A 17,306-nucleotide genomic window follows, 5' to 3' on the forward strand; every position below is an offset into this window, starting at 1 on the left:
TGAACAAAAAAGTATTTTTTTGTGGGTTCCTGAGCCAGCTGTGAACCAGATATGTTAACCCATTTAGACCCGAGACCAATTCTAAAAACCTAACTTTAATTTTATTTTAGAAACACTTATGTTGCTATATATGTGTGACCTGATTGTTCCACATAAGTGGGCAGCCTATTTAAAATGGCCTCTATCTCTCTCTTCAGTCTCTCGTAAAATAATCTGATGAATGTCTGTGGACCAAAATGTTTTAATTTCCATTGAACGCATTTGCATTTGAAGACAAAACACAAGAGTTATTTACAACACAAACTGATACAGGACTCGGCTAACAAATACATTAGCACGAGTTTTTCATCTACATGCTTTGTGTTGAACAGCATTAACTGGTCAATTGTGTGGATGTATGTGAGCGGATTATCCTGGTTGGGGTAAGGGGGGGGGGGCAACGGGTGAGCATGTGTGTATGTTGTTCTGTGAGTGAGTATGTAAGTGGGGGAAGGGATAGGGTGGGATACGGTACACGGTACAGTGCAGAGACAGAAAAGACAGGGTTGAGAGAGAAACAGAGTGAGGGAGAAGGCTGCTATGCATGCAACAGTGGTCACCAGTCCAAACACTGTGTGTATGCGTGTGCGTGCGTGCGTGTGTGTGTGCGTGTTTAACTGTTTATTTAAAGAATATATATTTTAGCCCCATTTAATACTTAAATAGATATACAACAGAGTTGCATGAAAATAGCCGATCTACATACAAGCTCTGAGTCTCTTGTATATCTGAAAATGATCGCCTAGAATAAAAATCCAAAATAGGGATGCCTTTTTAAAGCGGTTGAAGTTTCAATTTCATATGGAGTGTCTAACTTCATACCAATCCTTGTGTTGTGCATCTAATATCTACGCAATAATTCTGATGCCGTCTGAAATTTCACTCTGGAATAACAAATCAAGTCTTATCTTGATGTGTGGCATGTCATTGGCTGGGGCTCTGTCCTGTCTGTCTTCATTGCGGCGTGCCATAAAGCAGCAGTGCACTGCTTTACAACACAGTGACTTAGCAAGGACTTCATCTAGAGGGAAGTGGAACGGTGCTCGGCGAGACGAGAAGCTTATCTGCTGCTGCTGCATTCCATCAGATAGTGCGCCTGAAGCGCGACGCATACTTCGGCGAGTGGCGGTGTCGCACGGCGAGAATAGCAGAGAAGAACAGACCTACAAGCTCACAAGGCGACGCCTCGTTAGCTTGTAGATCTGTTGTTCTCGGACGTTCTTGGCGCCATGCAACGGATCATCATAATACCGCTATCCTTCAATCGCTCCGCTGTCTTTCTCTGCCACCTCCTCTCTGTCACTGTCCTAGTCTGCCCTCCTCACATCCCTCTTCTCTTTACCTTTCCCGCTCTCTCTCTCTCTCTCTCGTTTCTGTAATCTATTTTAGGAACCGTGGTTTCTACTGAAGGACTGACGCGTAGTTTTGTTGGATGGAGCTTCCCGGAACAGCCAAGAAATAAGAGCCCCCGGAAAACATTAGGATTGATTTTCCATCACAAACACCCATGTGCACATACACAGTCATGCACGCATGCACACACACACACATCAAAAAGTTCTACAAAGAAAGGCTATTTCAGGGTACTTCAACAGAATATAGTACTGTAGTACTGTCAGTGGTTCTCAAATGATATTACAACTTTGATGCTCATGTAGCTCCTCTCGGCTTACAGGGGACGACGTGAAGGGCAACCATACAGGAAGGAGGCAACCAAACACTGATGATGATGGCTGTACTTACGCTACGCGTCCGTGTAGACCACGCTACCTTTGGCTTATCCCATGCAATAAAAGCTATCTGTGAATGCTGCTTTCTTTCAGTGTGATTGCATTTACTCTGGGGGAGTTGTGCTCCCACAGTCTGTATTGCTTCACATGCTATGGGAAGCCTCTCAGTACTGTATGTGTGACTAGCCCATTCTGACCTGAGATCAGATTCACATGCTATGGGAAGCCTCTCAGTACTGTATGTGTGACTAGCCCATTCTGACCTGAGATCAGATTCACATGCTATTGGAAGCCTCTCAGTACTGTATGTGTGACTAGCCCATTCTGACCAGAGATCAGATTCACATGCTATGGGAAGCCTCTCAGTACTGTATGTGTGACTAGCCCATTCTGACCTGAGATCAGATTCACATGCTATGGGAAGCCTCTCAGTACTGTATGTGTGACTAGATGAGTGATTCTCTGCTGCAGGAGAGCTGCAGCAACCGCCTGCACCACCGACTGCCACGGGAAGAGTGTCAATCTCTCTCTAGGCTTCCACGACGAATGCAAACATGTGCATTTTGCTGCACGCCAATTATCCGGTCTTATCGCAATTAAGGCAGTGCATTGACAATATATAGCGCTTGCCATGAAAGTGCCACAGACAGTCCTTTTCCCCCCATTTTTCTCCCTATTTAGCTCGTTATGCCCATTCCCAATTCCCTGTGCATTCCCAGCTCTTCTCACTGCTGACTCCTACAGCTCTGGATTAAGAAAGAGCGTCTGCTAAATGCCTGAATTGTAAATTGTCCTGGGGGAGAGCACAAAACATAAGGAGTCTCCTCCAATACACGAGAGAGGAGCTTCACCGGGAGGACATAACCTTAGAGTATATATGAATAGAGACGGCACCGGATTTCTCCTCCCCTCCACTTGCATTAAGTTGCTGGTGTTTTTTCCTTTTCGTATGTGAACATGTCTGATATTTGTATGCAGTTGTGACTCTGTCTCCAAGACAAATTTCTCCCAAGGGAGACAAATAAAGACAACCTTGAACCTTGCTCAAAAGCACATGAGGCGATTTCACTCAGGAACAAGGAGTGCATTCTGGGATATGGATTGGACCCATATCGTGAACGCGCTGGCTGTTGACTATCATTGCACGCTTTCACATGCGTTCACGTGTCATCATGAACGTGCGCAATGATAAGTCAACGGACCAGCACGTTCACGATTTGGGTCCAAACTGCAATACCAGATTTGGCCACTGTCCATTTCGCCTCAGGGTTTCCTCCGGGTGCCGTCTCTATTCATATATACTCCAAGGACGTAACCCATGCCGAGGTGCACACTATTCCACACCTCGCTGAAATGGTGTCCTGAGTCCTGACTAGGGTTGGGTTCCTTCATGATTCTAACGATTCCGGTTCCTTAACCCCTTTTGGTGTTAGCATTATGTTATGCTTTAGCTACTGAAAAATAGCAGATCTACAAGCTCATAGCGAGCCACCGAGTGGCGCGCTAAGAGCTTGTAGGTCTGCTATTTTTGAAAAATCGAAGAACGACTGACATAGAAACATAGCTTTTTCAGAAAACTGTCAGACATTTTTTGAATCTGATCTCAGGTCAAAATGGGTTAACGATTCCCTCTTATCAGTCCGATTCCTTAGCCATTCCCTTTAATGATTCCTATAGGGGGTTCCAAATGGAACATGGAATATGTGTGTGTATTGTGTATTTGTACTGTATGTAATGTTTAACTTATGTGTATTGTATTATATAGGACCCCCATGTAAAAAGAGATGCTGCATCTCAAGGGGCCATCCTCTCATTGACCCTGGAAGTTGATTGTTCAAATGACCTTTCCAGATTATGTCATGCAAACACACGTGCAAATATAAACATGTGCACACACACACACACACACACACACACACACACACACACACACACACACACACACACACACACACACACACACACACACACACGCACAGACAGAGAAGCCTTACCCCTATACTGCTGATCTCCGAGCCCAGCACAGGCCTCTCCGTGGATGAAGACTCACTACGCGTTTTAGACAGCTTAACTCTCTCTGCCACCTGGTGAGCACAACACAACCAATCACATAACACATCTCTCCAAAACAAAACTGCAACAAATATCCATGCATACAACTTAATGTAAAATGCCAGTGGTGCATATGTCTTTACCTTGGCTACAGGCACGTCATTGCTGCTACTGCTGGTACTTAGCTCTCCAGTACTCGGGTTGATGGGGCGTGAGACACCTGTCAAACGACCCGGGCTGGACGGTCCTCCCACCTGAGATGTCTGGAGGCGAGTCTGCAGCTCACGCACCTATAGCCAACAAGACACACACACACACACACACACACACACACACACACACACACACACACACACACACACACACACACACACACACACACACACACACACACACACACACACACACACACACACACACACGTTCTGGTTTGACGTTTACATGTAGACAGTGCTAGTAATACTGACTCTTAAGTCTTCTGGTGTAAAAAAGTTCTGCTGTAACTTGCAGAACTTCAGCTATGCGTCCGCCGTGCACACTGTACACTGTACATGGGCTGAGACAGTTCTACACGACCCACCTGTCAACTACTCTGATACACAAATCATTACATGGTTTGCTTTTTGTTGAAGCACGGGACTGAGGTGGCATATTATTGTCTCCACCAGGCCGAAGGCATGTGGGGAGAGTATGTTTTGCACTCCGTCCGTCCGTGTGTCCGTCCGTCCGTCCGTCCGTCCGTGTGTCCGTGAACAGCTAATCTCGGCCACCGTTAACCCGGTCGATGCCACATTTTGCACACACACTCCCTGGATGCCAACGATGAACCTCTGCCCCAAACTTTCCAGAACAGCCTGTTATAGCGCCACCAGGAGGCCGCTTTGTGCAAAACAAGTTTTTGCACAGTACACCTACAGATTTTGTCCAAACATCACGCAAATTGGTACACAGTCTCTCTAGAGCCATTTAACGAAACGGGTCTTTCAGATTTCTCACACTCCATCCTGATTGGTTAAGATTGGCTTCCAAAGTTCACAGGAGTGCTCAGTTTCAAACAAAATGCTGCAAATCATGAACACATCGCGTGATTTCCGTGAAATTGTGCACCCACATTCCCACTAGACCGAGGACGAAATGCCACATGAACAATTTCAACTCAGCCTCAAGGTGGCGCTATAACTGGCCGAAAAGTGTTTTTACCTCTAACTGCACGGATCTGTGGATAACTTTGTATGCCAACTCCCTAGAGGCCAAGGAAAAACCTTTGCCTGGAGTTTTTCACATCTGCTCTTTATAGCGCCACCAGGAGGCCGACATATGTAAAACACATTTTCTATTATTACTCCTTCAGATTTTATCCAAATTTCACGCAAATCGGTACACATGATCTCCATAGTCATGTGATCAAGACAGGTTTGTTTGATTTCTCATATTCCATCCTGATTGGCCACGATTGGCTCCTACAGTTTTCAGGAGTAGCCCGCTTTGTACAAATCGCCACAACTCCTCAACGCAGCGTCCGATTGCGATTAGGGATGCACCGATCCGGCTTTTTGGCATTCGATACCGATTTCGATACATGGGGGTCCAGTATCTGCCGATACAGAGTACCGATCCGATACCCCCCACAAAGAAACGTAATAACCTATTAAGCTGTATGCCTCACTGTGTGGAGTCTGGAATCATTATTTTGTGTAAGGCAACATCAAGGCTTGACTTAAACATTACTTTCCCAACTTTGTAAAACAAAATGTAACAAACACAGATATAAATGCACTGAATTATTTATTAAATAACTGTGCAACAATTAGACCAGGTTAATGTGTGCGCAGGCTAGCCTGGCTGCATTCCACATGTTATAATGTCAATACTACACTGCTGTGTCACAGAGGAGGTAGAGTTGTTTTCATACTGTAATTACACATAATTATCGGATCGGATAATGGATCGGCCACCGATCCGATACCCAATCTAGAATTTTAGCCTGGATCGGCGCCGATCTCCGATACGAGTATCGGATCGGTGCATCCCTAATTGCGATGAAACTGTGCACGCATATTCCCACTAGGCTGAGGAAGAAATGCCACTTGACAGTTTTCAACAGCCTGATGGTGGCGCTACAACAAGCCAAGTCGCGTCATGCACTCGTTTATTTGTGTTGCCCTGCTACCCAACCACCAGATGAAGGCAAGCTGCAATGTCCTACATTCCTATCCTCCTGGTGGAGACCTGTGCCCAGAAGGGCACTTTTTCTAGTTCAAAATAAAAGACCCAAACCTCAAGGACAAAAACTAAAACCTACACGTAATCATTCAACTGTAATTTTGTATGACCGTCTCTGAAATAAGTTCAATTGCCGTTTTGTTTTAGTCAGCAAACGTGTGTTTCCTTAGCATCTACTGATATAAACCACTTCAACCATTATGTCATAATAGGTGAGAATTTGGCAAAAAGATAGACAATCTACAAGCTCACAAGTCTAGTTAACTTATATGGTTTAAAGTGAAGTGAAGTCTTGAAGTGATACTGCAATAAACACATTTTCTTGAAGAATAAAAACAAATGCATTTAACTTCTGAAGTAAACTGACTAAATACATCTCTAGTTAGTAGGAATGCAAACAGGAAATCAATTTGCCTTCGGAGAGGCCTGTGCTCTACCGAGTGCTTTCTGTGTATATGCTTATTTTTATATGCACACACTGGAGTGAGAGGAGGCCTGGAGGAGGGAGATGAGATAAAGTATTAAGATAGTGATTACGTCTTAAACTAATCATCCATAACGTCTGAATGTGAATGCTATGCTAATGATTTGCTAGAGGGGAACATTTTCCAGCACTGCTGTGCTTGTAGGCAGCATGCGCTAATGCTCTTGTAAATATACATGTTTTTCTTAACTTTAGCAAAGCCAGTCTGGGCATCACCGAGTGATGCCAAGACCACATACCTTCTCAGTGGGGGAAAAAAATAAAATATGCATAGGCTGGGTACACATGAGTGGTTCAAACTAAGCTCCTCCATAGATGATGTATGGCAGGGTGGGTGGACTGGACTGGATTGCATAACGCATACATACATTTCAACGTGTCACATAACTTTGTACACTTTCAGAGTTGCTGAAATCCACAATTGTTGACGAATGAATCGTTATTTTAACAATCTGTATGGTATAGCGTATGTTAATACATTAGAACTTAGGCAATACAGTGCTTGGAGGTGGTCTCCCTGCACTTCTATCGAGACATTTATTTAGGTCCTGCGGTCCCGTTTTTACTGTGTGTTAAATCCTGACCTTAGATGGAGCCAAGACTGTGTCTACCATTGGCAGCCTGACAGAGGACAGTCTGTGCAGTGTGCATGCAACCTCCCTGCTCCTATACCACTACATTTTGTTGCACGAGTGGAAAGACGAAAAGGAGCGTGTTATTGGGAAAGGAAGGAGAGGAGATGAGAGGTAATGGCGAAGAGAGGACTTGGGGCACAGGGGACGCGATTTAGTCTGACGGACAGCAGAGATGGAGGGAGACCGATGCAAAAATGTAAAAGAGAGGGAGCAAATGCGGCCATGAAGAGGTCCTTTGAAGGAGGCACTGATTTCCCTGTGCTCTCCTGCCAAATGTATGCAGAGCCCCACCTCTGAAAACAAAAAAACTGCTGCTGGCCTGTGTACTGGCCTGTCCTGTGCCCAAGCTCACCAAAAGCTTTAGGAAAAACAGCCAGAGAAATGAAAATGATAGGTTTGTGCTTAGGCGTGGGATATATAGGCTCAGTAATTATGTAACCTGGGACTTCCTTGTAATTTCCCGATTTCAAAGACACAAACTGGGACTGTGCCAGTGTTACTGAAAATATGGATGAGGTGTGTTTTGACTTGCTTGTGCACCTGCTTTAGGGGGGAGATCACTCTTTGCCAAACACATAGATCCAGTCTCACTTTTCATGACACCGTCTTCGCCCTTATGGCATTTATGTTGACAGTCCTGAACAAACACACAGGGTTGTGATGAGACTACCCCTGGTGCCATATAACATATAATACCCCTAAAAATAAATAATAATAAAATAAAAATAAATAATAAAATAAAGCCCATACAATATCACAGACTGCAAAAAAAATAGTGCCAAAGGTGAGATACCGTACATGAGTACCGGTACTGAGACCTGAGGACGATTGGACAATATGAAGGCAGTTTGTGTCAGGACATAAGAATTGTAGCCCTTAATCACTACGGTTGGTCCCGTTGTGTGCTGTTAACAAACTGCTGATTGTGCAGGAGAAACCACCCAACTGTGCAACTACGGTAAAACAGACCAAATCCTTATTGTTAACAGAGAAACTCTGCATTCCAAGGGATTAACAAGATTAACGAGGTGTCGAGACACAAATCAAAGAAAATCCTCCCATTGAGATGGAATTGTATGCGTTCTCTCAATTAAAGGAATGGTTTCATTAAAGGATTTTGACTGTCCCCAAAGTGTTCTAGAAAGCCTCAGCATTTGCACTGTTAACATTAAACCTATTTATTTAATAACAATCTACATTAATAAATACATTTACAGTAAATATCCTGTTAATTTAACTCTGAATGTATATAGTAGTTTCAAGCGTCCGTCCATTTCTATGCTGTCTGGGTTTCAGAGTGAAAAGCCCACAGTTTTGTAATGAAATCATATGAAGGTCTAAAATAGCCCAAATTAAATTGTGCCATAAAACCCACATTTCTCAGATCGGATCACATTTACCATCGCCCCTTGACATTTTACGTTAACCTCTCATTCAAAGCTAGGCTGGCTTCGGGGACACACCCAACTATTTGACCCAATGCATCCACGGACATAATCACATTAGAGGCCTAACAGGCTTCCGTGGACCCTGGGAGATGGCAAGATTTGATTATGTGCCTAACGGCGCTCTCGACGTATTGATTTAGCCGGGCCCACTTGTCTGGGTTTCCAACAATAGAAGTTGATTACCAAATGTTCAAATTCAATGGCTTCATTCTTAGCCGTGTAGATATATGGATTTGTCTGGTTGCAAACTATGGAGGGGCAGTAGATTGCATGAATAATTTCCCTACGAAATCAGAAATAGTATTCAACACTGTCAAATGAGGTTATGGGAAAATGGGATCGCATAGACAGTCCGGAGACGCACAGAAACAACACATTATGCAGTATATCACTGTATAGGGTGGAACATGATATGTATATATGCCATATATACTGTAGGCGAAGCCTACAGTATATATGCCTTCTGAGACCCTCCCTTAATCCAAAATTAACAAATATTTTGATTGCCTGAGCAGGTAATTTACCACTTAATGTGCCCTACTGTATATACTTTGTTAACCCATTTAGGCCTGACCTCAAAAAAAAAAAAAAAAATCTAAATCCTCCAGTTTTCTGAAATAAATATTTTCACAATTTTTCAAAAATAGCAGACCTACAAGCTCGTAGCGCGCCACTTGGTGGCACGCTATGAGCTTGTAGATCTACTTTTCAATAGCTAAATTACAACATGTTTAAAATACCAAAAGGGGTTCCCGCCCAAAATGGTTTAACCGGGTTCCCAAGGGGTGTGTACTTGGTCCCCTCCACACCAAACCTTCTCTTCAAAAGTAGATCTTCAACCTCACAGCTTGTAGATCTTCCATTTCCACAGAATGTTCACCTATTATGACATGCCCAGAAAAGCGATGCTGGGGTTCATGTATTAAAATAGCAACAAGCTACAAAATCTAGACTTCTGATTTAGTGATGTCCAGTGAAACTCATAAGTTAGCGTTAAAGTTGGCTGTGGCAACGTTGATTGCAATCCAATCACGGACATTAATGGGCATATGGCACAAACACACCCTTGAGTTCACGCACCCGTCGTCGTAGTCGATCCCGTTCTTCCCTGACGGCGTTCATTGAGGCTTTGGTGCGGTTCAGGTCCTCCTCCTTGTTGCACAGCATGGCAGTCAGACTCTCGTTCTCCTCCTTGAGGCTGGCCAACTCCTTCTCCCAGCGGAACCTTTCCTCCGACAGGCTGGGGTAGAAGTCCCGACCCAGAGCACCCTCGATCTCCTCCACGGTCTGGAACAACAACATGGAATTGACCCATTAAGAGCGGGAAAGCAACTGTGTCATTTTAGATTTTTGTAGAATCGGGCTCAGACCTTAATGATTTATGGAAACAAGCACTAACAGTGCATTTTAACAGCGGGAGAACAACGGCGACTCCTGCTGTTATTACCTACTGTATGTCCTTGTATGGAGGGTAAACAAAGCAACACATGAATTTGATTGCCTATCTCCGGATGATGTCATCCAAAGATACAAATATTTATGTTGTCGGGCGACATTCCTCCACCCACTTTTCACTTATCGCCAAATAACGCACTTCCAGAAAATACGTCAGGCTGTCACCTGCTGCTAAAACGCACTGTAAGGTTCCCCAGTCAGAGCTAAAGTATACGTATTATTACTACTTATTAAATGACCATCACAATACACCCCACAAATAACGCCTTTTTTGTCAGACTGCCAGCCCAAACCTGCTCTCCTATCTAGATTGGAGTCGGATTGGTTTCATGCATTCGGGACAAGGCTAAGGAATGTGATTAAAATCTGATTGCAAAATGATTGCATTTTCAAGGCATTGTTTTTCCACTGCTCAGAGTTGATAAAAAACAATCCAATTCTAATCTGTATAGGCCAAAATTCTGATTTGGACCACCAATATGAACATAGCCAAATGCTGACATACTGCAGTGATGTGTTGTTGAGAGGAATGGGCCTACAGTACCTTGATGGCCAGGTCACAGTGCTCGCTGGCTGTGGTCAACTGCTCGATGTGGCGGTCCACCTCGGCCACAGACAGACTGCACGCGCTCTTCTTCCTTCCACACAGCACGCTCTCCAGGCCCGTCAGCACCCGCTGGAGCTCAGAGTTCAGATCACTGCAGGTGTCTGTATGCGTGGGAGGATCAGGGGATGAGTGGGAACCTTATAGCACTGTTGTCCCAACTCCCAACTGAATCTTCCAACTCTTGCTAAGGATAAGCCTGCATATGTCTGATGGAGATTTACTTTTTTTGAATAAATTAGTAATTTATTCAAAAAGATTAATTAGTAATAAGTAATTTATCACCTCTCTGTCTCAACATATATTTTAGGACAGGGATGAGTGATTATTAGCCGTAGTTATCCAATTTTATGGTACTTATTGTGTATAATATACCAGTACCCACCACCATTCACAAAGAGGTTTATTCTAACCCAAGTATGCATAGCAAGCACAGAGAATGAAACTGGAATATGTGTGTGTGTGTGTGTGTGTGTGTGTGTGTGTGTGTGTGTGTGTGTGTGTGTGTGTGTGTGTGTGTGTGTGTGTGTGCATACATGTGTGTGTGCATACGTGTGTGTGTGCACACAGGATGTATTGTGTACAGAGCAGCAGGGTTTGGAGTGACACACAGTGACCGTAGGCCTGGCCCTCAGGGGTGGCATGGCAGGCAGCTCTGCAGGGTAATAGAGGGCTTATAAACCATGCTGTAAGTGGAGGAACAAGCAGCTGGCATACTGCTCTGAATCAGCGTTGTCCAGTGAAAGCATAACCATGTGTGCACTGTGCACACTCACACTGGCATGACTGCAGTGGGAGTGTTAGTCACACTCACACACTGCCACTTCAGCTGAGTCATGAGCAACAAATAAATAAATAAAAGAAGAAGCTAACTTCAGAGGAGTGCTTGAAGTCATTACTTTGCACAAGTCATTTCGCTGTGCTATTGTATTAGTGCAATAGCTGAACTGCACCCTGGCCGTTTAGCATGAAGCATGACTTATGTGCCTAACCTACAAATCCCTATTTTATTTTATGATTATCATCAACATGACCCTCCTTCGTGCCTTCTGAACAGAGCAGGGTAGCCATAAACTCAGTGTTCATTGTCTGTGTTCAATAGCTCTCTGTGTCATTTACAGAAACCAGTTTTTACATAACAAGTAATGGTCAGGAAAAGCCTGCAAACTGAAGTCAGATATGGCTAATGACATTGTATTGTGCAATGTGCACTTTTTTTATTTGCTGCATTATGCATAATATCTTATTTGTAGAAAATGCAAACATAGCCATGTCTGCAGAGACCACTAAGGAGGTGTTTTCAGGCAGAGAGAGTGAACGTACCCATGTCTGCAGAGACCACTATGGAGGTGTTTTCAGGCAGAGAGAGTGAACGTACCCATGTCTGCAGAGACCACTATGGAGGTGTTTTCAGGCAGAGAGTGAACGTACCCATATCTGCAGAGACCACTATGGAGGTGTTTTCAGGCAGAGAGAGTGATGTCCTGTCTTGATCCAGGCTCCGTCCGTCTTCAGTGGCCTCCTGATGGCTTTGGCTGAGCTCGGAGTGCAGCTCCGAAAACTCATCCTCCTCCCTGATTTGATACAGCCAAGAAGGGCAAAAGGAGCATACATTAAAGCTGTAATCTGGGACTAATTCTGATGAATAAAAGTATATTATTAATCTAATATAACTAGTCCATCTGCAGTGGTTGGAAGTGGTGTCCCTACTCTTAAATTGAGAACTTTAGACCTTGGTACCAGGTAAGACACATTGGTTGACAATTACTGCAGCACTGGCTGAAGCTCATAAGTGCAAAACCTCCCCTGGTAATCAACAAACAAATAATATAAGAAAGAGGCAAACAATTTGAAAATAGCCGATGGGAGTAGGAAATACAGGCTGACAGCAGTTGGCATTCATACATGTACATAGCATAAAATAGATTTCACCTAAACAAATACATAACTAGCTGCTTTACATGTTCCAAGTGGAGCGTGGGTAAATGTGTCCTCTGCACAGCAGCCGCTGTACAGTGGGGACCATACAGCTCCAGCTAAGGCCAGCATCCTGGTCAAGGGCAGTAACATGCATGTAATATAATACAATGATAAATGAGTAGCCTAGTAACACCAAGACGGCACACCATCACAGTAATAACACAATAAACCAAGCAACATCATCTGCTTTGAAAATGTTTGCCTCACTGTCTTTAACATTATCTATATTAACAAGTCTAAAGTTGTCACGTGCGAAAAAGATGTGCACAAAGCCAATGAAAAGATGTGCGCATAGCCAATGAAAAGATGTGCCACTAGCCAATGAAAAGATGTGCCCATAAAGCTCTCAGCCCTTCCCTCTTTGGCTGCTGTAATGTGATCTCCCCTATGGATCTCCGCACTCCGCAGAGAAACCTTACCTATAGTCGCCTCACCATTTCGCTTATTCCTTCTAAATCTCTGCATTTAAAATATAGGTCGCTCAGCGAATGTCTTAGTTACATTAACATTGTTCTTAGAAACTACTGGGTTTGTACCTAACTACTACAATTAGACAGATCGCGTTTGTTATTTCGCTACTGCCAGTACTTCTGATTGCACGCACACACACACACACACACACACTACCCCCTGTCCCACACACACACAACACTGCCGCGCGGATTTAAGCTGTCAAAACTATTTTGTTAAAGTTACATATGCCACAGACACTTGCCTGAACTGTGCAGCTGATATATATACAGCATTGTCATATTTAAAAGGCGCTTTATAGCTTCTCTCAGCTCAAAGCGTGTATGAATAAGGAGATAAATGAACAGCTGACGTCGGTGGGAGAGGACATCAGCTGTGTGTGTGTGTGTGTGTGTGTGTGTGTGTGTGTGTGTGTGTGTGTGTGTGTGTGTGTGTGTGTGTGTGTGTGTGTGTGTGTGTGTGTGTGTGTGTGTGTGTGTGTGTGTGTGTGTGTGTGTGTGCGCGCGCACGCGTGTGAGAGGGAGGTACCGTAAACAGTCAGCAACACGTTACATTTCTACTTCTACTAAAGAAAGAGGCAGCGATGGAGCCATAAGTCCATATCCATAAATTCGGGGACATAAATTGCGCAAAATACTGTTAAACATGACGGCATCAGCCTGCTGCATCCTCCTAGCTGTTGTGTGCTAAGCTAAATCATCATACAGAACAGTCAACACGGCATTGACCAGGGTTGCCACATTGACTGAGAGGGAAACAAGCAAACAGGTCTATGAAAATGTTAACAGGCCAGATCAAGTCAGAAAATAAATCAAATATTGCTGACTGTCAAACATCATTGTCCAATGTTGTTTTACAGCAGTGGTTCTCAAACATTTTCATGTCATGGACCACTAATATATATATATATAATATATATAATATATATATTTACTATATATACACACCGGTATATATACAGTGTACACAAACCGTATATCTAGGTGTGCCCCAAGATTTTTAGGCTATGAAAAGTGTGCCCTGGGACAAAAAAGGTTGAGTTAAGCGGTGCCCAAAAGGTAGATCACGATCTACCAGTAACGTCAGATCAGGGGTTTTGTTGGCCAGCGCCAAAAATGCACCCCGACAGCATAATCGAAGCAAATACCGGGCAGTGTGTATGAGCCATAACGTGTTGACTACACTACACTACACTAATAAGGACACATAATAATAACTAATAACCCATCCGTTACTACATGTGGAGTCAACTCCCGCAATTTCCTTCTTCCCATAGTGCGCGGCAAAGTAACTCTGGGATGAGCGAAATTCTAGTGTTTAACATTTACTAGTAGTAGTATCATGTTACTGCTGTTGTTTTTAACAACTTAAACGCTATACAGTATATCTAATACTGGTCTCCCCCCCCCCCCCCCCCCCCCGAATCTCAAGGCTGTGAGATTGTTGAACAGAACTGCACATAGTTTGTATCTACATGGATTCACTATGGATTTACTGTAGTGGTGGTTGATAATTAGCCTGGCTTGGCCAGCCTCATAGCGGAGATTCACTGAAGATTCCTCTTAAAGGGACACTTCACCCTTTTTGCTAAAAAATATATGTTAATGACATTTAGGAGCTTTAGAACACTTTCCTGGGGGTCTTTATGTGTGTAATATGTGGTTTTAGATATTTTAGATTGTATCAATGAGCCCAGTGTCTCTGATGTCATGGACACTGGGATCACTTACTTCCTGGACTACATCAAGGAAGCTCTGAGAAGGAAGTGAAGTGGTCACGTGACTGGGCTGCGCCATGACACTTTCATGGACACTTTCATGGGAGCCAAACTCACACAGGAAGTGCAATGAATACATGGCAGTGAATGGAGCCTGCTGGACCAGCTCATAACAAACATTATTCATGAACAATTGAGACCTTTTGTAAAGTAATCACTTCTGGAAAATAACAGAAGACATATCACAGGTTGTTTTCTAATCACTTACTTTTCGATGTGCACAGAGTGCACAGTATATAATTTTATCTGAGGATCTAAACAGCAGCAGGTATCGTTTCTGGCTCCGAAGTATCGCGATATTTGGCTGCCAGACAGGAAACGGTGGGAAGTCTCGCGATACTTGGTGTATTCAGAAATGTACTTTGTACTTTATGGTATCTCTATTTTTATAGAGATATCATACCTCTATAAAAATTACACAGTGTACACATTGAATAACAACACAGCAGACAATAATGTGTTACATGTCTTCTGTTATTTTCCAGAAGTGATTACTTTACAAAAGGTCTCAATTGTTCATAAATAATGTTTGTTTCATGAGCTGGTCACTGAGCTCTCATTGACTCCAATGCATTCTGCCAAACTTCCGGGTAGTTTGGCTCCCATGAAAGTGTCCATAAAAGTGTCATGGCGCAGTCACGTGACCACTTCACTTCCTTCTCAGAGCTTCCTTGGACTACATGTGGTCCCAGTAAGACAGACCTCCCCTATCCACAAGGAGGAGCACCAGTATAGTATTATGGGAATTGTAGTCCAGGAAGGAAGTGAGACCAGTGTCCATGACATCAGAGACACTGGGCTCACTGCTACAATCTAAAATATCTAAAACCACATATTACACACATAAAGACCCCCGGGAAAGTGTTTTAAGCTTCTAAACGTCATTAACATATATTTTTTTGCAAAAAGGGTGAAGTGTCCCATTAAGGAGGAAGCGTCAGTGAATCCACCATATGAGTCTAGTTGATAATATGACTAGTGTGAGTAAGTGTGTCTATACCTGATGGAGTTGTTCTGCAGCAGTTCTATCTTCTTGTTGAGCTCGGCGATGACTCCGTGGAGCTCAGTGATGCGTTCCTCGTAGCGCAGAGTGGTGCGCTCCTGGACATCCTCGTGCTCGCGCATGAGGTGGGACTGCTCGCACTGTGGGGACAACCACAAGCACACACACATCCATGAAGAACATGACATGGGACTGCTCACACTGTGGGGACAACCACAAGCACACACACACACACACACATCCATGAAGAACATGACGTGGGACTGCTCACACTGTGTGGACAACCACAAGCACATACACACACATCCATGAAGAACATGAGGTGGGACTGCTCACACAACAACCAAAAGCACAAAGACACAATCAAGAACATGCACATGTGTTAGTGGACCGTGGATGTTGAGCAATGAGCCGTGGTTCTCCGTGGACCCCCCCCCCCAGGGCTTCAATAGGGTGTTCCAGGGGGATTGATAGTTAATATTCACCATTGTTACATTTAGAACTACATAAATACAACTAGAGAATGCACAGGAAAGGCCATCTTGATCAGTTTCACTGTTATCTCTATACCCAGGTTACATAGACAGCACTTAAATAAATAACAATATAAAATGTTTTTTTTTATTGTACCTGCTGCTACTTGGGTTTATTCCTCAAAGCAATCTGCATAACTGTCGATAGAACAGATGTAAAAAAACAAAATCTATGATATATAATGGGTCATACCGATATATCGGTCGGGGCTCTATTCAAGTTCTTCCTCCCTCATCTCAACAAACCATTTCTGTACGGGGGAATCATGGTGGGGATTGTAATTCTGAAACAAGAAACTGCCTTCCCACTGTTGCCACATAATTGGAAGCACACAATTGTCTAGGATGTCATTGTAGCCGTAGCATTATTCCAATCACTGGAACAAAGGGCGGTAATTAGAAACACTGATGGACCCCTTTTCACAGATGTGTCAGGGTAACAGACAGCTTCAGCTAATTAAATTAATCCAGTCAGTAGTACTGATAACTGGTACCCCTGACCTAATGTACATCAAACATAGCTACCCATTCTTTTTATTTTATTAGCTGCAGCTGACTCCGTTTATCCTGTTATGATACATCTAAAACAGTGGTTCCCAAAGTGGGGTCCGGGGACCTCAAGGGATCCTTGAGGGAGTTCCAGGAGGTCCCCAGCTAAATGATAGTTTGGAACCAAATGGACCCTTATGGGTCTGTAACTCTGAGTGTACAAATGGAACCAAATGGACCCTTATGGGTCTGTAACTCTGAGAGTGTACAAATGCTACATTTGTAGCTAAATTAACATTGATTTTACAATATAAATCGGGGGTCCCAGAGATAGAAATGCCATTAAATGGGGGTCCGTAGGTTTAATGAATGTCAAACCGGGG

At 43.6% G+C, this 17,306-nt stretch overlaps 1 protein-coding gene across 5 annotated transcripts in view; it reads right to left on the bottom strand.

Moving 5' to 3' along the window:
• mcc (MCC regulator of WNT signaling pathway) overlaps positions 1 to 17,306 on the bottom strand; it is a 67,727-nt gene that overhangs the window by 19,334 nt on the left and 31,087 nt on the right. For all 5 annotated transcript variants that reach the window (XM_083782105.1, XM_083782104.1, XM_083782107.1 and 2 more), the window contains 6 exons: positions 15,899 to 16,041; positions 12,102 to 12,244; positions 10,611 to 10,774; positions 9,692 to 9,898; positions 3,965 to 4,111; positions 3,764 to 3,853 (listed from right to left, as the gene is read on the bottom strand). In XM_083782105.1, the coding sequence (XP_083638231.1) occupies positions 3,764 to 3,853; positions 3,965 to 4,111; positions 9,692 to 9,898; positions 10,611 to 10,774; positions 12,102 to 12,244; positions 15,899 to 16,041 (894 nt within the window). The remainder of the gene's footprint in view (positions 1 to 3,763; positions 3,854 to 3,964; positions 4,112 to 9,691; positions 9,899 to 10,610; positions 10,775 to 12,101; positions 12,245 to 15,898; positions 16,042 to 17,306) is intronic.

This window comes from Protomyctophum parallelum (genome assembly GCF_964188405.1).
Source record: "Protomyctophum parallelum genome assembly, chromosome: 14".
Classification (NCBI taxonomy): Eukaryota; Metazoa; Chordata; class Actinopteri; order Myctophiformes; family Myctophidae; genus Protomyctophum; species Protomyctophum parallelum.